Here is a 23,541-nt window from a genome sequence, read left to right as displayed (position 1 = left end):
ATCTCACCTCAACGACTATACAATAGTATAGACAGATTTGTAGTTCTGCGTACACATCACCGCAACACAGTTAGTTCATGGTTCCCCCACACTCGGGGATTTCACCGGATTCTCCGTACTTGAAATTCTGTTCTACTTAGAAGTTTTCAAGCTACTTCAAACTGTAACTGTTCAGTACTTATGTGGTACAATTGAAGAAAGAAACAAAGAAATCTTTCCGAGAATACATAAAATTACAGCTGTACAGACACGCCCAATGGCTGAAATGGCCTGCAACACCTGGTGCCAGTGCCGATCTCCAACGATGGACAGTCACTGAGCCATATCTCGACATACGTGGGGGCCTGCTTGAAGGACCATTCTATACTGCGGAGCGCAATGAACTGCGCTTCGTCGATCTCGACTATGAAAAGGTCTACTTCTTAGATCTCGCTAAGGGGCCAAGCTCCATGCGAGTATTGCACACGGAATCGCCTATTGGGTACGTTTCTCCTCTCTCTTCTCTCTCTGGCCCAAATGACGGAAAGATACTGCATACTGACACCCATGGACTGGTTGATCTGTAACTAGTGTAACTGCTGATATGATCGATGACACGGGGAATAACACCCAGATTGTAGTGGCGGCCAAACACGGTTTTGCTACCATGGACTACCAATCAGGTGCCTTGACTTATATCCATCGCACGCATATCTCTGAGGAGCAAGCGTATAGGTGAGCTGATCTTGTACTCGGTCAAACATGTTGTGTAAACTAAGGATGAGAATAGAATGCGCTTCAATGACGGCGCGGTCGACAATCAAGGCCGCTTTTGGGCAGGCTCAAGTATCGATCACAAGTATGTCCAGGGTAAACACGCGGGTACTCTCTACCGACTAGACTCAGACATGAGTTTACACGAAATGGTGCATCAAATAACGACGCCCAATGGAATGGGCTGGAATAGCGCCGACGACACCATGTACATCACCGATTCGCCTCACGGGAAGATATACGCCTATGAATTCGACGCGCGAACAGGGTCGATCTCCAATAAGCGCGATTTCCTTACTCTTGAAGCCAACTATGGCGAACCAGACGGATTCGCTATGGATGTAGAGGGGAATCTCTGGGTTGCTGTGTGGCGAGGCAGTCGCATCATTCGAGTCAATCCAAAGGGCGAGATTACCGGAGAGATCTTATTCCCTACACGGTTTGTCACTTGCCCCGAGTTCGTGGGGTCGGAGCTGATCGTAATGACGGCCATGGAGCAAGAGCCATATAAATATCCGGAGTCAGCTAGATGTGGTGGAAAAGTATATAAAGTGGATGTTGGCGTACGAGGGAAACCTCGAAATGCCTTCCGGAGACGATCTTGAACCATTCGACCATGCAGCTTTTCGATTTCCGAATCATGTACGGAGTACGTACTGTAGTAGATATCATACGTAGTATACACACTAGAACGTAGACAATGCTGCCTTGACTCGCGAGTACGTAGTCTTTCCTATCCGCGGAATACTTCGTAGAGACTCAAAAGAGCGAACGGAAGCTCAATCTGTGATTGGCGTTTATATTATGCCTTAGTTAGATGCTTAGGCCAGCCGTGGCGGCGCCAGGTACGTGTCAGAGACAATTCCTTCCCATGCAAATGAAGTCAGGGGAGCTGGTTAAGCCGCCGATGTCGTAACTAACCTATAGAAGAGATTATTTGATACAGTTCGCCTATTGTAGCCAAAACCAGATACGTACAGACTGCGGACGTTAGATTGTATTGTAATCTCGTCTCAAGTCAATTAAAGAGGCTTCCTCGTGACCTCAACGTTTCCCGAGCCTTATTAGGGCGCGGATTTTGGCCACCTGGGGCCCGGGAGTGTTGGTCGAGTTCTATGTAGTATGAGATGGAAATGAAAATAATGAAAGAGTAACAAACCGGTCTAAGAACTGACTCGTACAAAATTAAATACGGGAAAATAAAAAGAGCAACCAATCAAAAAATTCTCAATGAGCGGTGAAATCTGATTCGTGTCCCATTTGGGAATACCAACCTGACAGGGGAGAAGGAGACACCAATCAACGAGTGAACAAAGACGAAGTGCAAGTCCTTTCAAAGGCTGGATGTAAAAACCCGCAACTAAATCTTACCCAAATATGTCCTTGCTGCTTATTGGCTTAGTGCGTGGTGCGAAATCAGCTTTTTGTCTGAGTTCTCCAAATCTCCAGCCCGCCAATTCGATCATCAGCGTGCAGGATGTGAGCTTGTCATGCAGTGTGCATACGTGCAGCCCGTCTGGCGCCCGCTGGTGGGCCGTGTGACAACGCTTAGGAGTTAGGTGCATTGGCCAGGAGTTGGGCTGTTTATAGTCCAAGCCAGAACTTATCTATATCCAGCATAGTGCATGAAAAGGTACGAGACGCCGAAAACAGGATTCGTGCTGCTGCTGCTTGCTAGTCAAGTGTACATGCTACTTCGAGTTCGAGCGCGAATCCCGGGGCTGTTGGTTAGTTACCTATTGTGTTGTGCTCGACATTGTCGAACCAATATATGGAGTCAATGTAGTACAAAAGGTTTCCATACATTCAACTGTTCTCGAAATAGAGCAGTCGATCAATAGTCCAATACCATGGAGAATATTTGACTTCAATAATTCTAGAACTTTTGCTAAGAACTTGCATGAAACGTTAATTGCGTATCACCTTACTTTACTCCGTAGATTGCATAACAGCACGCAGATCAGCTGTCGTGGATTGTTACACGCAGCTTAACCACGACAAACCCAGACATGTTGCACAATTGGGAGGAAGGCAAACCCATCTAGATACAAGCCCGGGACCCAATACGCCGGTCTTTGCGGGAAGAATGACTTTTCCTCGTTAAGCCTGCGGTAACCCCGATCTTAATATCCTTTGAATGAATTCTGCAGACTCCGTGCTCATCAGCCAAGTGCGGAATGATGGCTAAAATTTTCAAGTCCCTTTGAGATGAAATTCTGTGATTTCTCCCATTTTTTGAGTCTAAAAATCCTCTTAAAAAGGAAAATAAGTTCGCCGGGTGGAATCACTTCTCCGTGGCGACCATTCCGTAAACTCTTTTCGTCCTAGGGATGTACGTAGTATATATTCGCTTTGGTTGGTTCCTAGTGCTTCCTCAACCGTTTCTCCCAGCGGCATCAACCGCCTGAAGCTTTTGGCCCACTTTATTCGTTCACTCGCAGTCTAGCAATTTAGCTGACACACGAAACTCTGAATGACGGAACCGAGTTTGATCAGCTTTCTTATTTTTAAGAATCCAAGGGTCAGAGCAATACCTACATGCCTACTTGGGTAAAGCATGCGCCCACTAGCACGCAGGAGTAAACCCAATACGTATTGGTGAGATTCCAATCCCATGGACAAGGTCACAAGAGGCGACTAGTGAAGCTGTGACTTTTGGTGAGATGCGCCATCCATCAGGGGTGATCAGCATATATGTCGGCATAGGTAGGCGATCCACATACTTACCTAGGTACGGTCCGTAGATTAGGGGAGCGTTTATCATGACCGACATTTGAATTCGTATGACCAAAGATAATATTATGTCAGCGTCCAATAGGTTGTGCTTATTTGAGGAGGCAAAAGCAAAGAAAAATTGATTTTACTACGTAGTACCGTACTCTGTAACTACGGTAGTAAGTATTCGGTGTTAGCAACCATTGAAGAGGCAGTTGCTTGATCAGGGTTGGAGAGGTCACGTTACCTTGCAGGTATCAAGGTTCCATGCCTTCATTCTACTATTATAACTTCGTGACTATCGCCCTATTTGTTGGGAACAGTCTCTACGGGGGAGTTTGAACACAATTGCCGTTCGAAAGGCTATTTTTAATCTCCTGCCTTCTGCAAAACATGAGTACTTGCTACTTCCTGACAGTGCTAGGCGTCTCGGCGTGAAATTAAAAGCTTGATAGTTAGTCCTGGGCGGCAACTTATAATGATGATACGTAGAACTCTTTCGGCATCTGCCAAGTATCTGATTCTAATTCTTAATTTCAATAGATTAATAATTTAATCTATCATATGGTTCACTATATTCGCACGAAATCGTAAATTGTTGGGATGATCTGACGGAGTGACTTTTCCGGCTGCATGTCTAGTTGACTAGCCTGCTAAGCCGTCTACTAGTCTCGCTGAGTTAGTTGCTTTAGGGGTTAGCTTAATGCCCACCGTGCGACGCCCGCGAACGTGTCCGCAATTCTTCAGAATCACTTGCTGCGGCGCTGCCCGACCCGGCTTTGGTTTGATGGGCGAGCCGCTAAGGCATGTTATGTTGTATGCCGGACAAGGGCCAGATTGTGCCTAATCCGGCAATTTCTTCAGGAGGAAGAACCTGTTCTGTGGCCTGTCTCACTATTGATTCGAATAATTTTTGAATACATTTTGTGTCTTGCAACCGAACTTCTGGATCTGATATGATGTGGGCAATCAATCTGTTATACTTTGATCGGCAACTGCAGGAATGATGATGGTGATGATATACACGCTTCACCGTTTATTCAAGCGAGAACACTAGCGAACCCGCCAGCACGCTCGATATATTCTCGCTATCATTTGCTCACAGCTTCGTCATGCCTTCCCAAAGATGTGCTGTCGATCCGACTGTACTACGACGCTACGTAACGTACGTATTTCCAGACTTAGTTGTTTGTGCTATAGAGGACTAGCAAGAACCAGGGGATTCATCTGTCCCAGTTCCGTAGCAACGGTAAACCCGCTCCTTAGGAAAATATCCACAAGTGCCAAGTGGGTGTATCTCGTTCACTTCACTTCGTAACTTTGTCTCCATAGAACTTATCCTCATGCAGTATGTACTATCTAGAACGAATGTATTATATAGACAGCGTCCGTCGTCCAGAACTTAGACGTCTACTCGTAGTAGAATGATTTGAACTCGTTAAAGGATTTCTAGTCTTCAGTTGGCCCCATTGTTCGCTTCAACAACGAGCTCAGGTACGGAGTCCTCAAAGCTAAGTCATATGGGTGCCTTAACAAAAAACCACAGGCCAATTCACGAAGCATGAGCGCTGTCAAGTCGACAAACAAACTCCTGCACACGTACGGAGTAATTAGCTGGCAGCACGTATGCAAAAGGGAGCCAAACCTAGGGATTTGAAACGCTTGATTATGGGGGTATCATGTGAAACAGGGATCAAATCATCGCGGCCGGAAGGGCACAGCTTCATACCGTGGTGGGTCAATCTCGTTCACAAACCAAATACCATCGGGTCCCACTTCTGACAGGCTGGTTTTTGGGGGCCTGCATGCTCCGTTACAACTACGTCCACACATACTATTCCGTATAGACATACGATGATACGACATACTAGTACTCCGTAGTGTAGCACTGTTAGTCGATAATCAGGCTAGGACAAAGGAGTTCATAAGTGCGTATCAGTCTTCCAATAGCAACAACAAGCCCTTTGTATGTATCACGGTGATCTGTGCTTTTGCCAGGGAAGATTTTGCGACGAGAAAAGCGAGACAAAGAAACATATATATTGCTTAATTACGGAGCACAAACAAACCTTGGAGCTCAACCTCCAATACTTACCCAACCCGAGTTCGGAGAGGCCGCGCCGAACTCCACTTGGCCAAATCATAATATATTCGAGTACCGCTTGTGACGCTGTTAGCTTTGCTAGCGGGCCTCCTAATCACTAGGCCGCGGTTAGTGGTTGGTTGGCTGGATTATATTCCTTGTACGGAGTAGGCTGTGGTGGTCGCTTAGCGGTCAGTCGGGCCGCTAATTTTCTGTTCTAGGGGCCTCCAGTGAGTCCGGTCTATCTGAGATTCTGAGTTCAGCATCGGTCAGCCATGCTCCCTTAACTAACCTGGTTGGTGGTGATAAAGCGGGCCGCACCGACTACGTCTCCCGCAGTCTTGGTCCATAGACAGCACGAAGACTAATCTTTCTTGTGCATGTGTCATAGATAGGGTTGAACCTTGAACAAATCTAAACCTACCGATGCCGAGTACGTTGGTCCAGGATACAGGCTTTTCTTTGTCTACTCGGCTAATCAGCACAGCACACACTAAATGGTAATTCCCCTGTTCCTTGACCTACAGAGCAAAAGCCCCTATTAGGGCATCTCGTACGTCTGAGGCCAAGCAGAATCAAACAGATAATTTGCAGTCCTGTTACTTACAGTTTCAGACCCCCCCCCCAGTTGGAGATTCTAGATAGGCGTGTCGTTGAAGGACAACAAGGTTTCTCGCTCCAGCGTGCACTGTGCATGCTGCATGCTGCAGCTAAGGAATATGCCAAACATGCTCCGGAATACCATCTTTGGGCGAGCTTCTTCATGCACAACAAAGCCCCATAGCTCTAGACTCTAAACTGGAAATGTGAGCCTAACCCTCGGCTAGGCAATTTAGTTCATACGTAGTAAGCGTTCTCTCAAAGTTACGAACTAACCCACTACAGCTTGCCACATACTCTGGATGTGCGTCCTCCCCCCTAGTCCTCTATTGAACTGGCGCCTGGTATCCATACAGAGCACACCTCTGTACCCATATCTCTCTCTATCGACCCCGGTCAGATTCTTAGTTGCAAAGCTATCTTTTGCTTCCGGGATCCCCGGCCCCAATTTTTTCGTTCCAAACAGTGGTAAGGACTGGCAAACAGACTCTCCAAACAGCGATTGCATTGCAAGGTCTCTTTTGGGAATCGGCTACTCACCCTAGTCGAAATCACTCGAATGGGGGCATTGGGGGGACAGAAGTAGAGGACCCGTTTTCGCTAAAGAAACAGCCCTCCTGTCAACAGTTCAGAAGAGGCGATCCTAACAAAATAGGTATGTGTCTTCCGTCTTCCGGGACCATGGTCTGCATTTACCTTTTTTTTCCCATTTTTTTTTTTTTTTCTTTTTTTCTTTTTGCACCACCTAAGCCCGCCCTAATTTACTTTTTAGTCACTTATTGACTTTTTCCCGAACAAGTCGAAAATGTGCTTGTCTATGCTTCTAATGCAGCATTTAGTATCTACTCTAATTTTACTTTGCTTCACACCGCTGAAACGCTAAGGCTCTGTGCATCGCTATCTGACTAGGGTTAGATCAATCCCTGCGATCCTTTTGGGAGTGGAGGGGCGCGTCCCAAGATGTACATATACATGGATCTCTCACCTCCATCACAAACGTCAGTATCTAACATATCATAATATCTCGACATATACCTACACACACCTACATACACCCTACATATCTACGTGCATACACCCACCCGAGCACACATTGCTCATACATTTCTTACACATAGACTTGTCTACATATTGCATACATCTTCTTCTACTTGCATATCTATAGCACACTTATATCTATTCCCGTTTAATCTTTGATCAACTTCTTTTTCCGCTTCATTATCCCGCCGATATTGAGCATTCACGATACATTCGAACTTTCAAACATTTTGGTCGTGGGAATTTCTTTTTCTCTCCTTCGGACTACTTCGCCTCGGTTTGTGACCGCTCTTCAGTTTTTCGGACCTGTCACTCAATCGTGGCCCGGTCTATAGGATTTCACTCCAACTCGCGGAGAAAAGGTTTCCTTCACACAGGAAGAATCAGGATCATATCGCCAAACTGGCTGCATTAGGAATCAGCGTTTATCCGGTTACCCACCCCAAATCCCTAGGCGGTCTCGACCAGTACCGTCATTTAGGGAGCTATATTCCAAACAGTCCGTCCTCCTTCCCCTCTCAGACAAGCCTACTGGAGGGTAACGGGCATCTTGAGAGGGGAAGGAAACGGCCATGTGTTGAGCCGCGATCGTGGTCTCAGGAGGAGGGATCATTGTCTCACATGTCTTCAGATCCTCCGCAGTCATATGGTCTTCATGTTCGTAAGCAACAACAGCAGCAGCAGCAGCAGCAGCAGGGAGGACACGAAGAACAAGAGGAACAAGAACAAGTGGCAAACAACAACGAAAACCGGATACAACAAGCCGCATCGAATGAATCACACCAATCTGAGGCAACAGGTACGAAAAGATCGTACCCTTGGCCCGAGCCGGCGGTCCTTCAGCCCCGTCTAGAATCGTCGACGCATGCCCGTTCAATTATTGGAGTTCAATCCATCTTGAATCCCACCGAGGGTGGCAACTCGCAGGTTGACAAGCGACTTGCCCAAGATAGCAACAACAGCAACAACAAGTCGACCATGGAGTTGCTTCCACCTCCTACATTACCTCCGTCTCCTCAACGGCGTAGTTCTTCTTCACCCCTCCTCGCTTCCACCTCCAAGTCGATCAGTGCCAAATCATACCTTCAACACGGCGGAGGATCATCTGTTTCACCGCCTCACCCCCCTCGTCGTATCATCACACCCGTCTCGCCTGCCCTACGCCACGCCAGTGTCGGTGGAAATAATAACATTGGTCCTGGGTCTGTTGGTGCAACAAGCAATAGTGGTAGTGGTGCAGGAACAGTCACAGTATCCCAATCACCATTTGTGCAAGAGTTATCTGCAGGCGTCTACAGCACTCCGGGACACGGACGAGGATCATCGGGTCCGACTGCAATCTCAGTTGAGTACTCGGCAGCATCAAGATACTCACCAAAACTGGCCGTGTCAGCTTCTAGCCGAAACCCACCGTCTCTACAACTTTCTCGCCATTCAACTCCGACATTCCACCAACACAGCCGTCGTCTCAGTGGAGGATTAGCCACCAACCCGAGTTCACAGGCGTCCAGTCCAAGCACACCACATTCCACCTTTAGCTCATTCGCACCCTCGCCCTCTATTACATCGGGAATACTTCCACCTCTGGGACAGCCCACCTCGTTGCCTCCTTCAGCGGTTGACTCTGCCTCCCAATCCCCTTACATGGGCATGGACCCTTTGAGTCGCACGCCGAGTCGTATGAGTAGCTCAAGGTACGGGGACGATCCCCACTCTATTGCCTATCCCGGCCCGAATGACATGCTGGGTCAAGCCGGCAATCATGGCCAGTATAGCGGCGGTCCCATGATCCCACTTACTATTGACTTGAAATCTGGATCGAGAAGCCAGGCCGAGAAACGAAAAGCAAACAGTGACGCTTCAAGACGGTTCCGTAACCGGAAGAAGAATGAGGCTGCACTTGAACAGAGAATCAACCAGCTGAACGAACAGTTGCAATTCTTGACCGAAGAAAGAGACTTTTACCGTTCCGAGAGAGACTTCTTCAGAGATACATTGGGTCAACATGTTGGTACCTCACAGATGCCGTCTCGTCCTCCTTCTCCTTCGCCTTCACGTCGCTATCTTCAGTCTACGGCTAGCCCCGGTGACCAGCCATCACCAGCAGACTCGCACCAAGCCATTGGCATGGGAGGAGAAATGATGTCCAAGACTATGAGCACCGGAACTTCCTCGTCACTGGCATCAGCCACGCAACGCATGCTTCCAACTCCAGCGTCTGGCTCGGATGCTTTGTCATATGCATCGTCTGCTGCAGGCCAGCAACATCCTGACTCATGGCCGAGTGTGAATCCTCCTGCTGGCAATTACCAACATCATCCTTACCGGGAAGATGTTCGGTATATGTCAAATATGAGGTAACATTCAGTTGCAAGCCCTTTTTTGTTATTAATCTCTCCAACCTCTCCATGTATATCTTTTTGTCCTAATTCTCCCATTTTCGGGCCTTCATATCTCTCTCGTTTCCCTCCTGTAATGCATTTTCCGGCGTCCTGGTTCTTCTTCTATCCTTCGATGCGATAGCTATCCCATCATTCGATTGGCGCAGTGCAGCGTCTTCTCACATTGGGAATCATATACCCCTGTACCTACACTTATTCTGTGTTGATCTGTCATGTATCCTCTTCAACCTACCAATACATATAATATCTATTTCAAATACCTCACTCCAGCTTTTTATACCTTGCAACCTAAACTGTATAGTAACCATCGTCGCTTGCCCTTTAGTCTGTTATTTGGGTTGCTCTACTTCGGCGTTCTTGTTTTGTCTGGGAGGTGGGGTTTCACAAGGATGGAGATATCTGGGACAAGTGGGTTTCGGTGTTCTTTCTTATACTCTGAATAGTAAATTCGAATTAAAATATTGCTCGAGTGAAATTGTCTGTGTGTGTCTGAAGTTGAAAAGTTGAAAAGTTTTGCCTGGGAAGAAACGACGATCACAACACGTGAAAGAAAATCAACCAATCACATACGGTTAGTCGTGTAACAGGGGAACTGTTGGCTTCAGGTTTTCAACATTCATTATTCGACACAACAAACTGTTAATCTTTTTTATATCGGCATAAGAATTATAAGAATTATAAGAATTACATATTCTTTTTGATCAACACCTCATACCAAGTACTCGTGAGAGCTTGCTTGCAGGTTAGCCAACTCCACGCACAATAAAACCCGGTCTATTCTTGTAAAAATCGCATCAACACCCCCGCAACAATGAAACACCAAGACGATGTATTCGCTCTTGACAGCGACTCAGATGATGTTTACGAAGAAGTCAAACCACTTGTTAACGCATACCCTACCTCGTCACGGGGCTGTAAGCCTCCGAGGAAGACCTTTGCGATAGCGCTTCTTGTGTTTTTACTTCTGAGCTTCATGATATCATTGTATGCAAACCCTTATCGATATTCATCATCATGCGTTCCGTTCAATCTTGCTAATTACAATGACTTCTAGCTCCTTGACCAAAAAAATAGCATCTGCTTACATAATTCCAAACAGCGATGACATAGAAATATCGCATTACTGGGGCCAGTACTCGCCTTTCTTCTCACTCAGCGATCAATCAGAAATCAACCCTGCAGTACCATCAAAATGCAACATCACATTCGTACAAGTTCTATCTAGACATGGCGCAAGATACCCAACTGCTCACAAGAGTGCAAAGTATGCCAGTCTTGTGAACAAGATCCAACAGACAGCTACGGAGTACAAAACTCATGTTTATGCTCTGCTCAAAGAGTATCGCTATGAACTTGGAGCCGATAATTTGACGTCTTTTGGGGAGCAGGAGATGTTTGATATGGGCACTACGTTCTATGATCGATATGGACAGTTGGCCAGGAATACTGTTCCGTTTGTACGGGCATCTGGCTCGGACCGCGTGATTGCTTCGGGGGAGTTATTCAGTAAGGGATTTAACAAAGCGAAAACGTCCGACCAAGACTCGGACAAATCACAACGGAATAGTTCAGTCAATCTGGTGATTCCAGAAGGCCATGTATGGAACAATACTCTTGACACTGGGACCTGCGAAACATTCTCCAACGGCAGCCCAGTCCAGAAAATTCGACAAGAATTCCTCCACGTCTTCGGACCATCGATACTACAGCGGCTAGTCTCCAACATGCCCAGCGTCAGTCTAGAACTCGACGACATCCCTCTCCTCATGGATCTCTGCCCCTTTGAAACCGTCAACAGTCCAAACGGGACATCCTCACCATTATGCAACCTCTTCAGTCCCCCCGAATGGAAATCGTACGATTACTACAACACTCTAGAAAAATACTACGCCTTCGGCGCCGGAAATTCCCTGGGATCAACCCGTGGAGTCGGCTACGTCAACGAGCTAATTTCTCGAATGACCAAATCCTTGCCTGTCAACGACCATACAAGCGTCAACCACACCCTCGACTCTGATCCAGCCACATTCCCGCTTGATACTGCCCTGTACGCTGATTTCAGCCATGATAATGCAATGATGTCAATCTTTGATGCGTTTGGGTTGTATAATTCGACAAACCCGCTTTCAGCGAAGCGTGTGCAGTCTACAAACGAGACGCAGGGTTTTGCGGCGTCGTGGATAGTCCCTTTTGCGGCGAGGGCGTATTTTGAGGTCATGCGTTGTTCGGTTGATGACCATGAGGGAAAGGAAGAGGATCTTGTGAGGGTTCTGATCAATGATCGAGTTGTGCCGCTTCATGGGTGCGATGTTGATGCTTTTGGGAGGTGTGCATTGGAGGATTGGATTGATGGGCTTGATTTTGCAAGGAATGGGGGTCGATGGGAGGATTACTGTCCGAGACCAAGCGATTGACGATGGCATTCATCGATAGTAGATATTATTTCTTATTATTTCTCTGTATATATTACATTTTATAATACACTTTCCACCACCACCACCATCAACCAATTATAAAATTATCTAGGACCTCTTCGAAGATGCCTCCTCCATAGCCTTCCTATTCGCATCAACAAGACTCTTCTGCACCTTCGATCCATACGCTACACACCCCCCCAGCATCAATTAGCATCAAACCACAACCCAAAATAAGAAAAAAAAAAAAAAAAAACAGACTTACTCCGCTCATACAACTCCCAACTCGTATAAAATAATATCGGTAACGCGACTATAGTCGACACCCATCTAGAACAAATCATCCCATTAATCGAGTCCAATCGTCGCAAGAATACAAAGAGAAAGAAGAAGAAAAAAAAGATAGAAAGACCTACTTTCTAGAGGCAGCTTTATATTCTTTCGTCTTTCTGATATCAACATTTGGTGGCAATGGGGGTGTTCTTCTTCCTGGAGTGATTCTCTGTGGTGTGGATTGTGTACCGGTGGATGGCGATGAGAAAGTAGAGCCTTGGAGTTCTCGCTGGCGCATTTCTGCCGCTGAGACGATGCGTGGTTTTGATTGTTGGCTCATTGTGCTGGATATACTTCAACAATCCATCTAGACAGGTCTATTTTCCGGAATACTTTCCTTCTGGCGATATTTGGCTGATTCAAGCGGTGGTTTTTCAATGGACTGGTTCCTTCGCGCTAGGCCAAATTGGGGGTCTACGATTATTGCCTGATAAATGAGGCACCAACACCGTTCCCTCGATTCTTCTCGACTAATAAATATTCTACACAGAGTGCAAGTCAATATCTACAAATAAATGAAACTATACTCTGTAGGAGTTTTTAGAATACGAACTATGATTTGAACACTTGAATATAAGTCTGGGGAAACATTTCTTATTAGCCCAGCACAATTATATACCAGTCCTCCTCCACCACAAAACCAGCTACTCCCAATCTCACTCACTCATCAGTCGTCTCACAACAAACTTGAAAAACTAAACAATCCAATCGCTCAATCAAAACTCTCAATCGTGACTTGATAGTTATAGTACAGTATGCATCATCACATGACTTTTGGAGGGCAAACAGCTGGGAAGAAATACAAATATGAAGATAAAAATGATGCATCCCATGGGATAAGATTAAATCATCAGGCACATGTTGCAACAGATCCGGACCATGCAAATTTGGGGGCTGAGGGGTAAAAACCGTGTAAAGAAGTGCAATTAAAAATGGGTAAAATAACAGGACAGAGAAGATAAGAATTGGTGATGTCGGCGACTTTTGCGCGATATCTTTGGTAGAAAAAGCCGAAACGTGGGATTCGCGTCAAAATCGGCTGTGCATTCCATAAGTCATACCGCTATTTGGAATGACTTCCAAAATGGAACTTGAGTGAAAGTTTCTCCAATGGGGCCGTATTAGATCCTGTGGTCCCCTTTGGAGTTGCTTTGGTGCCGCTACTGGCTGATTTTGGTGGTGCAGTTGATGGAGTTGAAGCTGGAGTGCCGCCGGTCTTGTTATTATTGTTGGTGGCAGTTCCAACAGCTGACTGACGCTTGGGACGTGCCGGCGTTGATTTATCATCAGCCTTCACGGTTGACTGTCGCTTCTTACGTTGCGATTGAGCTTGATTGGAGCTTTCACCATGGCTTCCACCAGTCATGTCAAACGAGCGCTTTCGCTGGTTGCTGCCAGCTGTCTTGCTAGGAGTCGAATGCGCTCCTCCTGCAGATTGCGCTGCACTCTGGCGTCGCCTACGTAGAGATGAGGTGGTTTCAGATGGAGCAGGTAGATCAAGTTTTGAAGAATCGACAAAGACAATCTTCAAAGGTCGCTTGAATCGAGGGAACCCCTTCTTGTGGATATACCTCGTTTTCATACCGGATTCATCAACGTTCATAGCATCGACCTGTTTAGCGATGGATCGGTCGGAAGAGCGTAGGGATTTGGTGTGACTGGGCGTCTGGCTAGCCAGACCCTCCACATTTTCGAGCCGCCATACTTGGCCGGGATGCTTTTGGTATAGATTTCGGTTACCGGGACTAGGTGGGAAGCCGTATATATTGTCGCGTCGAATCTCGTCAACTGACTTGAGGACTGGTGGCGGGGTAGGAATGGGTCCAACAGGTGTTTTATAGTTTGATACATGCTTGACCCATTGGTATTTGTCGCGGGGCGCAACACAGTATTCCTCGCCGTGTTCATTCACTCTGCCAGTGTGCATCCAGCCGTCTTCCTCGGTATAAGGACGGGCTCGTTCAGGGTGGTCCAAAGGAATCTCAGCGTTGATCTCGCCGGGGAGATTGAGGTATTCAACAACCGGCGGGGTTTCCTTGGTTGGAGCTTCTGGTTCTGGTTCTGGTTCTGGTTCTGGTTCTGGCGCTTCTGGCGCTTCTTCAACAACATGTATCGAGACTTGTTTATTCCTCTTCTTGTTGAAGGCCTCCCGCCACTCGGCGATCTTTGCATCTTCATCTTCAACAGAAGTAATATCCACAATTGCGGTGCTTGCCAGATCATAAAGTTGTCGACCAAGGATATCTAACTCATCCATAGAGACCGAGAGTGCATCGCTTCTGCCTCCGCTGACACTGCGAGATGTTGGAACGTTCGAAGTATTTGCAGTATTGGTGGGTTCCGGTGTGACTTTGCCTTGATTGGGAGAAGCCTCACTAGAAACGACAAACTGATCTGAATTTCGTAGCCTCTTTCGACTATGTGGCTTGGACTGCAAAGCTTCAATTGCCTTGATAGTAGGCTTTCGTACACGTCCGGACGAACGCGTATTCGATAAGCTATCAGGTGAGGGTGTGCCGTATCTATCAAATGCATCACCGTATGGATAACCCGCATCTGATTGAGGAGCAGGTGGAGATGCATATGAGACCGGCTCCGCTGCAGTGGTGTTGGCAGATCTTGGTAATGACTTAGACTGTGCCACTGTTGTCGATCCTTGTTCTTTGGTAGATTTCTCTTTCTTAGGAGTTTCCTTGGGAAGTTCCTCTAATAAAATGTGCTTCACGGGCTTGCGAACCCTAGTGCTCCGTCGTGCCGAGTTGCTTTCACCAACACCCGCCGTGACATTGTCTTTGGTTGGCGTTTCGTACAGGTTCATTTTATCAGCACTCGGCTGTCTATCACGCTCAAAGGCTGCCAAGGATCTTTGGTCATCGGCAATGGGTGGGGCGGGCGATTCGGCATCCACAGACTGCTCTTGACGAGGTGTTTTGCGTGACGCGTTGTTACGCAAGACAGGTGTAGCATTAGGCGTATAGCTCTTGAACTTAAGTATATTCGATGCTTCGGATTTGCGCGTCTTGCGTGTAAAACGTGTGGATGGCTCGGCAGGAGGATTCTCCATCAGCACTTCAGGTATCTCAGTCACCGACGATGGCGTTCCGGGTTCATCAGAACGGTCTCTGTAATTGAGGTTTCGGGGGTCCAGTTTCGTTTTGAAGATAAAAGTCTGAATATTCGTCGGTTGCGATGCTCCAGCGCCGGACTTAACTTTCAAAACTCGCTGTGACGTCTCTGTCGAGCGTTCCATTGGTTTGCGGGCGCTACGAACTGACTTTGCCGAGGAAACTTCAAGTATCTCGTCGCTAGCTTTTGATGCAGTTTCAGCAACTGCACCTGGGGCTTCTTCAGCGGCGGAGGCCGCATCACCTGACTTGCTCTGTGTGTTTTCAAAAGTCTTGGAGTCCGAATACGAATCAACATAAGTATTGTTAAACCGTGTGCCAAGCTGGCTGTCGCTCTTGTAGCCATTCATGTGAATAAATTGTGTTTCACTAGATGGTTTCTGTTGAGTACGGCGACGCTTTGAGCTGTGCCATAGCTCTTCATTGCCAGACTGTGGGAATGGGCTGTCAGCCTCATAGTACAAGAATGACTGGGGAGTCGATGGCATCGACGAAGACTTTTGAACGTCTTCGTGCGCAGCCATATTGGGTGTAAGCCTGCGAATGAGGTTAGAAAAGTGAGAAAACATGGTAGCGGGATGATGACTATTTACAAATGAGGAAGGCTTAGTGAGAATCTCGGAAGCAAATGTCGATTCTGGCTGCCAGCTAGTACTGGTGGTATGACTGTGAAGAGAGAGTTAGTGTCGATGACTGGTTTTTGCCATCCAGTAGGCAGTGGGGTTTGGGCTGGCAACATCAGCGGAAAAGCAACACATACATCCAGATTTCCTTAGTTCAGGAAACAAGTCCATGTATTTTGTTATTGTGCAGGATTAACAGCCATGTGCAAGTAGTTTGGTTATTGTTATTTGGACGCGCGTGTCCGATGCCTTCCTTCACTTCTCAGGTGACAGCACGGCAGAGTTAGGGTCTAGGGCTAGAGGACTCGAAACGCTAGCGGTCGACGAATTCGAGGGCAGTGCAGCACAGAACGGCCACAACGATCGTAAATAAATCGGTATTGTCTAGACAATAAACTCAGAGTTAGCACATTAAGGCTATTTGTATCTCCCAACGGCGAGTTGTCGTGGTCTTCTTTCAGGGCAAAGGCCGGCATTCATCCGACCATGGGACCTTCAAAAGAACCACAACACCATCAGCAGTATCACATACTGTATCAATGTGATCCTCCAAGCCACCGGCGAATATTCCAAACAGTCTCGAGTGTTTCCAGCGATTCGCGGCGTAGATGGACGGTGTGTGGGCGTTAAAGAAGTGACAGGTTGCGGGAGGCCTCGGAAGGACGAAGAACGTCGGACGGTCGGTGGAAGGGTAGGGTAGGCGAAAATTTTATCGCGATGGAATCAACGAGCCGCCTAAATGTGATCGAGTATGTCGTAAGAAAGCAGCAGGTCGGGGGTCGAACGGGCTAGGGATTGAAAGAGTCGCAGGAAAAGAAAGCGAGGATGTTTTTTCGGCGAGATCAGCAGTAGAACAGAAAAGGGAATTAGGGCTTGCTTGTCCGAACGGCAGAAAGGTCACTGGACGCCGCTTGCCCCATTCCCTCAACTAAACTCTCTTACCTATCTATTATCTATGGATACAACACCACTTTCAAGACATTTGGTTTAATTGCAAAGTATTCGAGCATAAGTCTCCTTACTCGTTATTACTTTTCAGCATGCGCTTACTACCTGCCCATCTCAGCCTGCTGGCTCTCGTCGTTCCCTCTGTTTATGCGGCCTCTTGGGGTTTCGCTGATGCCACGGTGTCAGTAAGTTCCAAGTCTGCCACAGGCAAAGTGAAACAAAGGTAAGAGAATTTCTGTATACAACTGCTTATTCAATTACTACGACATTATTTTTGATTTACTAATTGCTGATTTATTGCAGCCTCAAGGAAAATGCGCCTTTGGCGACACCTCTCTCCCTCGGCGACTCGGACTCGCTGAAGCTTCTCCTCACAGCGCAGGAAGGCCGCAGCGCAAAGCGACCACACCAAGCATTCTTGTTACTGAAAGACTCTACCACCGGCTTGGACTTTTCATATCCTTTCAGCGTAAAGAATGACGGCAAGTCCAAGGTCGAATTGGTCAGTACAGAACTTGACTCAACGCATAGTTCACAAGTTAACCAGCGTTTGGACTGCAGAGAAAGAAAGACATTCCCACTCAATTCCTAGTCACCTCAGAGCCCGTCGATGCTGAAATCGTAATCGGCTCATTCGGAGATTCCGACGCCTATCGCAACCTCGCCTTCCAGCTATCCATCGCCGGTGATGCAAGTGCGCCGGCCGCATCTGACTCGGTAGAGAGATATGGAAAGCAGCCGAGGATAAACCACGTCTTCAAAACCGACCCCAAGAGTCCCCCACAAATTATTACTTTGATTTTCCTCTTGACCGTTTTAGTCACTATCCCGGTTTTGGCGGGAATGGTACGTACACTCAGCGGTTGTTATGGAATATAATTTGAGCTAACACAGGCGAAATACAGTGGATGTACTTTGATGTCAACCTCAACCACCTCACCGTTGCCTTGAAAGCCGCACCAATTCCTCACATCCTCTTCGTGTCGTCCGTTATTGGTCTGGAGGGTATCTTTTTCATGTACTACACAAGCTGGAACCTGTTCCAAATGCTTCCTGCTTCATTGATCGTTGGTGTCGTCGCTTTCCTCAGTGGAAGCCGTGCATTGAGCGAGGTACAAGAGCGCCGACTAGCTGGCTTGCGGTAGATTGATCGCCATTTGTCCGAATGGAGAAGGAAGTAGTTGCTACCGAAATGCCCTTTCATAACCAGGTTTTCATGTCGCATTATATATATTAGCGGTTCTCGAGTATGATCAAAATTGTCCGAATCAAAAATGTACTATTACCATTCAATCGTTTTATTCCCTTTTTAAGAAATCTGGACTTTTCGTATTTGACGTCACCTATACAAATCACGCCAAGACGCGAAAGTTAGTGTCCGCGTAGCTTCATCTTTTCTGTCCATTCAACACCACAACAATTAATACAACTCTATACACGCAACGAATAATTTAGAAGAGAAAAATGGGCGCCACAGCATCAAAGCCAGTCCGCTCAGCAGCAAGTGCAGCTTCGCGTCGCCAATATCCCAAAACAGCTTCGCCGGGGACCACAAAAGCGATGCCAGCACCGATCCAACAATCGCCGCCGCAGCAAAAAGCAGCTGGACCAACCTATCATTCTAAGGAGCAGCCTTCAGCTTCGCGCTCAGAGGGTATATTCTTCTTTCGTCTTTTTTTTTTTTTTTTTTTTTTTTTTTGATTTGAATCTGTTTTCTGACAGTGGTATAGAAATTGACCTCGACGCTCGCGACCCTGACTTCGCTGCTTCCCTACGCTCCATCGGTCCGGTAACACCGAACCCTACGTTCTCCCATTCAAGCACCTTTAACCGACCCCGCGCATTCCCTCCTCAACTCCAGTCACAAACAAAATCATCCCTTAATCAAACTCCTACCGGCGGTTTCGCGCCCTCCGTCTTCCCAGACGCAAACAACAATCCCGCTCTCCTGGTCCTCTCATCACGCAGCCGAATCGCTAAAGCCGCCGAACAGGAACTAGAGTCCTTTGGACGACCGAGTCATCCGGGACGAGAGTATTTGGATGCCATGGCTATTCGGCAGGTGTTGACGATGCGTGATCGACAGAAGCTCAAGGATGGGGAGATTGAGCGGATGTTGAGGTTGAAGAAGGGGGTTGTGAGTAGATTGGGGGAGAGGGGGGTCGTTAGTGAGGCTTTTTGATAGCCTTTGCAAGGCTTTTAGATTTGTGTGTGTGTGTGTGTGTGTGTTTGTATTATAGGAAAATAGGCTTGGAGTTTGGTATGTTGTTACGATTTCTACGAGGATGTATCTTGGATATTTCGTCTCATTCATGTACATAGTTTATGATATAAATGTCCATTCATTGCATGATATAATTGCATATCTACATAGATAACCCTCTACCTAGGTACGTTGGTCTCAGTTACTCAAGAAATATTACCGAGGCAATTCCAGACTTGGTATTTGGGGGTCTGATCAACTTACTGTCACACTTGATGCATGCTTGAGTTAACCTCAATCGTCGATATACACCCATGGGCTCCTCCTTACCACTTCAGATCCCATTTTACCACTCCCTCCTCGTCATTTCATGTTTAATTTCCAAACGCTTAGGTCTTGCATTACATTGGCGCTCTGTTTCCGCCCTACCCTTCATCGTATATTGTCCTACCTTCTTCCAAGATGTCCTGGCCATGGTCCTCGGTTGAGCTTTACTTCGAGAATTCGACGGTTTGCAACAGCAGATATGCTCTTTCTTAGGCTGTTTGATACATGTAGCGTGAGTATATATCTTCTCACCCTAATCTACGAATGGACGGAAGTAAGAAAATTGACCAGACAGGATTCTAACGTACGGAGCCTCCGCCATTCAAATCGGTTTCTTCTTGGAGAACAGGCCCGAATGGATGCCAGATGATCCTGTACCGAGGTTTGAGCGTTGCTTGACGGATGCGCAATGCCGGGAAAGATATCAGATAGGAGGCATGGGCGGACGGCAGCGTCGATACTCGAGAAAACATGAAATCTATAGCAACTGAGACCAATGCTGAAGGATCATTCGAGTATCGATTTACGCACGCACAGGCCGATCCCGATGAACAACTTCACTAGCCTGCGCCAGGCCGTCAGGGATGAATACCACGACAAAGATGAGGAGTGGATTGAGGAGCAATTGCGGATACGGAATTATTGATCCCCCTGCTCCTCCAACCTTTTCATTGATAGCAAGAGGGCGGGAAAAGAGAGAAATGGAGATGAAACTCGGTATATCCGAATCGGGAAGTCGTCTAGATCCAGTCCGTTTTTCGGTCTATCTATCTGGCAAGTATAGAACGAGGGTCGGTTTGTACAACAGAGTAAGGTAAATAATCAACTTCTATGCTCCACTGTTTCTGCGCGGCTCCCCATATTTCGGGGCCATGTGTTGGATTCGTTCCTGATAGACGATTGACAAGGTTGATCCCGGGGGGGGAGGATGTTGAGCTAAGACTCGGTCTGATCCCGTTATTCTTATGGATTATCCCGTTAGATCTATAACATATGTACTACCGTATGCAATGCAAGGATTTGGATATCGGTATGGAAGCCGTGGAGATCTCTTATCTACAAGTACTCAACGTGTGAAGCTACTCCCCCGATGAGTAAGCATACGTAGTCTCAGATATACAACACATACATTCCGGAAAGTGCATAATCGTATCTGATAGTCGCAGTACGCGATGACATTTCTATGATTGCGGCTAAACATTGAGAATGACTTTCAGATACGAGCTTATGTAGTATGTAGTAAACTCGAAGATGTCTAGTGCTCAGGTGACCTCCAGGCCCACCAGCCCTACATGTAACAGTTTAGTCGGGCATTATATCAGTGACCCCCTTATTTGGGATTTTCTGCTAAGCACGATAGCCGACATAACCATATCAAAAAATCTAGAGCTTGATCGATAGAAGTGGTCCAGACGTATGCACGGAGGTAGTCGTGGCCTCGTTACAAGGTCAATCAATTTTCAGCATGGCAAGATATAGAAATTCAACGGCTGTATACGTAGATATTAATGCACATAGATATGACTATACTATACGGAGTGCAACTACTGTGCTCAATCCCTTCGCATTTACAGAGGACATGCTATCGCTCTCCATTCTAGTTGAAGCTGAACCCTAACACGATAACTTACCTAATTCGGCATCTTCCCGAGAATATATTCCTCCCCCGAACAACCAAAAGGATTACATTTCTTCGCAAGATAAGTCATTTAGCAAGTAAACAGTCAGTACTAAACCCGGCCATGTCAATATCAGCATACATCTACCGTGGGCGATTATTTACACGCGCTGGCCGCTCTCTTCAATTCGCAAGACTAGTCGATCGTTACGGCAGCTGATGGTCACAAGGACAGGCACATTTTTCCCGCGGACACCGATAGCATATTGCCTAGAAAGGATTGCCTCCCAAAGATAGCAGGTAAAGTAAGCACACAGTACCTGCATGTTTAGCGGTTACGGCCCACATAGTATTTTACTCTCGATATTTTCATTATTTTTGATGGACAGCACTCTGTATCCTGTACCCAGATGGGGGTGCCCTGAATCATTTCTGCTCGATGCTTGCTTACTCGTAGTACAACATACAATAAAAGTACATTTCAACCAGATATTCTTTTATTTTCTTGCTATTCGGCCATTTCTTCGATAGATTTCAAACATCACATGACACGCCTGGCACTGGCCTGGCAGATCTCCCCGGGAAGATTGTTGACTTTCCGAATAAGGAAATATTCTAGACTACGTTGTGTCCGGCTTTTGACTCGTAACTCGATCTACAGTTTGCCTAGGTACTTGGCTAGGTATTGCTTGGAAATCAGTATTAACGGCGTACTTATAAGGAGTTTCTTAAGATCTGCATGTACCGGGGCGTGCCTAGGCAGGGAGTCATGCTGTTGATAAGTTATACAACCAACTGCCTAATACCGTATATATTCTCGTGATATTGATGCAAATGGTTCATACCATCTCAACGCTCACTTCTTACACGGAAAATATAATTAGAAACTCGAACCAACTGGTTACTACGGAGTACAGAATATACAGTACATACCACGGAAAGCTCTGAAGGGGTACTCCGTTCCCCGTCCCCCGTCTAGTCTACGGTTCCACGAATCCGGATCCATTTCCAGACACGCAAAGTCAAATTACTGCCACTGTTTTTTGTAAAGCAACGAAAGAAACTATGGTCCATGCATGTTGTTGTCCATTGACTCCATTCCATCTCTTTTCTCACATCTTATTGTTGGCCGTCCACGTAGGAGACTAGAGTCAAGTAGGAAATTCCGTCAGCCACACTGTATAGTTACCTACCTACACAACGTGACCTCCACGTAACTTGGCTTGGTTCTTGTTTACCTAACGATGGGACGAGAACTAACTAAGTTAGAGAAGTGGACGAATTTCTAGTGATTTCTTTGCAGCTTGGTCACGATATATCCCTTGCTACGCTGCTACAGCAGTGCTGCAGAAACGTGCAGAGATCTAGAACTAGGGCTGGCGCTAGTCGATGTATTCGTTTTGATTTTGGCACATACGGTAGTACTCTGTAGAACACGTATTGATACCAGCCATGGATCGATTCATGATCAATCCATTACCAATGTCAGGAGAATACTCTGAACACACTCTCAGTACGCTACATAGTATTTGATCACGTAGATTGAGCATCCATTGCCTTCTTTTTCAATGGATATGCCTGTAATGAGAACATACACGTGATCTGCACCCCGCTGGAGAACCGCAATGCCGGGCTCGTTCTAGACCTTCGTCTGGAACTATTTCTAAATTCATGCTACATAGTACGTAGTGGTGTTGAAAAAGTTGTCAAAGCGATACTTACAATACGTCCCGGCGCCACCTGTTCGCCGGACGTTCTGGCGATCGGCTTTCCTAATCCGTCCTCCCGACCGACCAGACGCTGTACCCCGTAATCATAGTACTGCTGGCAATGGAAATATTTGCCAGACCAAAAACAAAACTGTTTGGCTCTTATCATTGTATGACTGTTGTGAAAGGCATATGTAACGATGATATCAATCATTCGGTGTATTACCAGGTGACTTGTCTGCTCGATTGGAAACTTGCCTGCCTACTTGTAGAATGAGACTGTCGACGCGGCCATCGAACTTGTCATGATTGGGGAAATATTCCCCAAGCAACCCCCGCAAAATAGCACTGAGTCCTGACTACCGAGTACGTAGGTTGAGAGAGACATGCCAACAGATCATCAATCACCAATAAATGGGCTGGATGCGTCTAGAAATCGGTCATGTGCTGCCAATTCATTCCGCCCCGCTTATTATTATTTTATTTTATTTTGTTAGCTCTATTCTCTAGTTGATTTCAGTAACTATGCCGAGTTCCTTTTCTTTGCTGTATAACGTGTAACTTACGATAGTCACGATGTTTCCTTACTACGGGGAGAACTCCTTATCCGGGGTACCCATTCTTCTCTTCCGTTTGTACCGTAACTGCTC

General features: G+C 46.7%; 7 protein-coding genes across 7 annotated transcripts; 5 read left to right on the top strand and 2 right to left on the bottom strand.

The window, feature by feature from the left end:
• Positions 1-583: 583 nt before the first annotated feature.
• Positions 584-1,358, top strand: EYB26_008012 (uncharacterized protein; the record flags this gene model as incomplete). The annotated part of the gene is made up of 2 exons (XM_054267271.1): positions 584-714; positions 770-1,358. 2 exons carry the CDS (start codon positions 584-586, stop codon positions 1,356-1,358), a joined length of 720 nt encoding a protein of 239 aa, XP_054123246.1.
• Positions 1,359-7,810: 6,452 nt separating this feature from the next.
• EYB26_008011 (uncharacterized protein) lies at positions 7,811-9,550 on the top strand (the record flags this gene model as incomplete). The annotated part of the gene is made up of 1 exon (XM_054267270.1): positions 7,811-9,550. The coding sequence occupies one exon, from the start codon at positions 7,811-7,813 to the stop codon at positions 9,548-9,550; it is 1,740 nt and encodes a 579-aa protein (XP_054123245.1).
• An 852-nt stretch (positions 9,551-10,402) lies between these two features.
• On the top strand, positions 10,403-12,005 carry EYB26_008010 (uncharacterized protein; the record flags this gene model as incomplete). The annotated part of the gene is made up of 2 exons (XM_054267269.1): positions 10,403-10,575; positions 10,646-12,005. The coding sequence occupies 2 exons, from the start codon at positions 10,403-10,405 to the stop codon at positions 12,003-12,005; spliced, it is 1,533 nt and encodes a 510-aa protein (XP_054123244.1).
• A 108-nt stretch (positions 12,006-12,113) lies between these two features.
• EYB26_008009 (uncharacterized protein) lies at positions 12,114-12,618 on the bottom strand (the record flags this gene model as incomplete). The annotated part of the gene is made up of 3 exons (XM_054267268.1): positions 12,114-12,193; positions 12,271-12,335; positions 12,422-12,618. 3 exons carry the CDS (start codon positions 12,616-12,618, stop codon positions 12,114-12,116), a joined length of 342 nt encoding a protein of 113 aa, XP_054123243.1.
• A 783-nt stretch (positions 12,619-13,401) lies between these two features.
• On the bottom strand, positions 13,402-16,257 carry EYB26_008008 (uncharacterized protein; the record flags this gene model as incomplete). The annotated part of the gene is made up of 3 exons (XM_054267267.1): positions 13,402-16,000; positions 16,057-16,129; positions 16,224-16,257. The coding sequence occupies 3 exons, from the start codon at positions 16,255-16,257 to the stop codon at positions 13,402-13,404; spliced, it is 2,706 nt and encodes a 901-aa protein (XP_054123242.1).
• An 869-nt stretch (positions 16,258-17,126) lies between these two features.
• Positions 17,127-18,179, top strand: EYB26_008007 (uncharacterized protein; the record flags this gene model as incomplete). The annotated part of the gene is made up of 4 exons (XM_054267266.1): positions 17,127-17,257; positions 17,338-17,536; positions 17,596-17,880; positions 17,940-18,179. The coding sequence occupies 4 exons, from the start codon at positions 17,127-17,129 to the stop codon at positions 18,177-18,179; spliced, it is 855 nt and encodes a 284-aa protein (XP_054123241.1).
• A 319-nt stretch (positions 18,180-18,498) lies between these two features.
• EYB26_008006 (uncharacterized protein) lies at positions 18,499-19,216 on the top strand (the record flags this gene model as incomplete). The annotated part of the gene is made up of 2 exons (XM_054267265.1): positions 18,499-18,688; positions 18,765-19,216. The coding sequence occupies 2 exons, from the start codon at positions 18,499-18,501 to the stop codon at positions 19,214-19,216; spliced, it is 642 nt and encodes a 213-aa protein (XP_054123240.1).
• Positions 19,217-23,541: the final 4,325 nt, after the last annotated feature.

This window comes from Talaromyces marneffei, chromosome 6, assembly GCF_009556855.1.
Source record: "Talaromyces marneffei chromosome 6, complete sequence".
NCBI classification, from domain to species: Eukaryota; Fungi; Ascomycota; class Eurotiomycetes; order Eurotiales; family Trichocomaceae; genus Talaromyces; species Talaromyces marneffei.
This window is presented reverse-complemented; position numbering and strand designations above follow the sequence as displayed.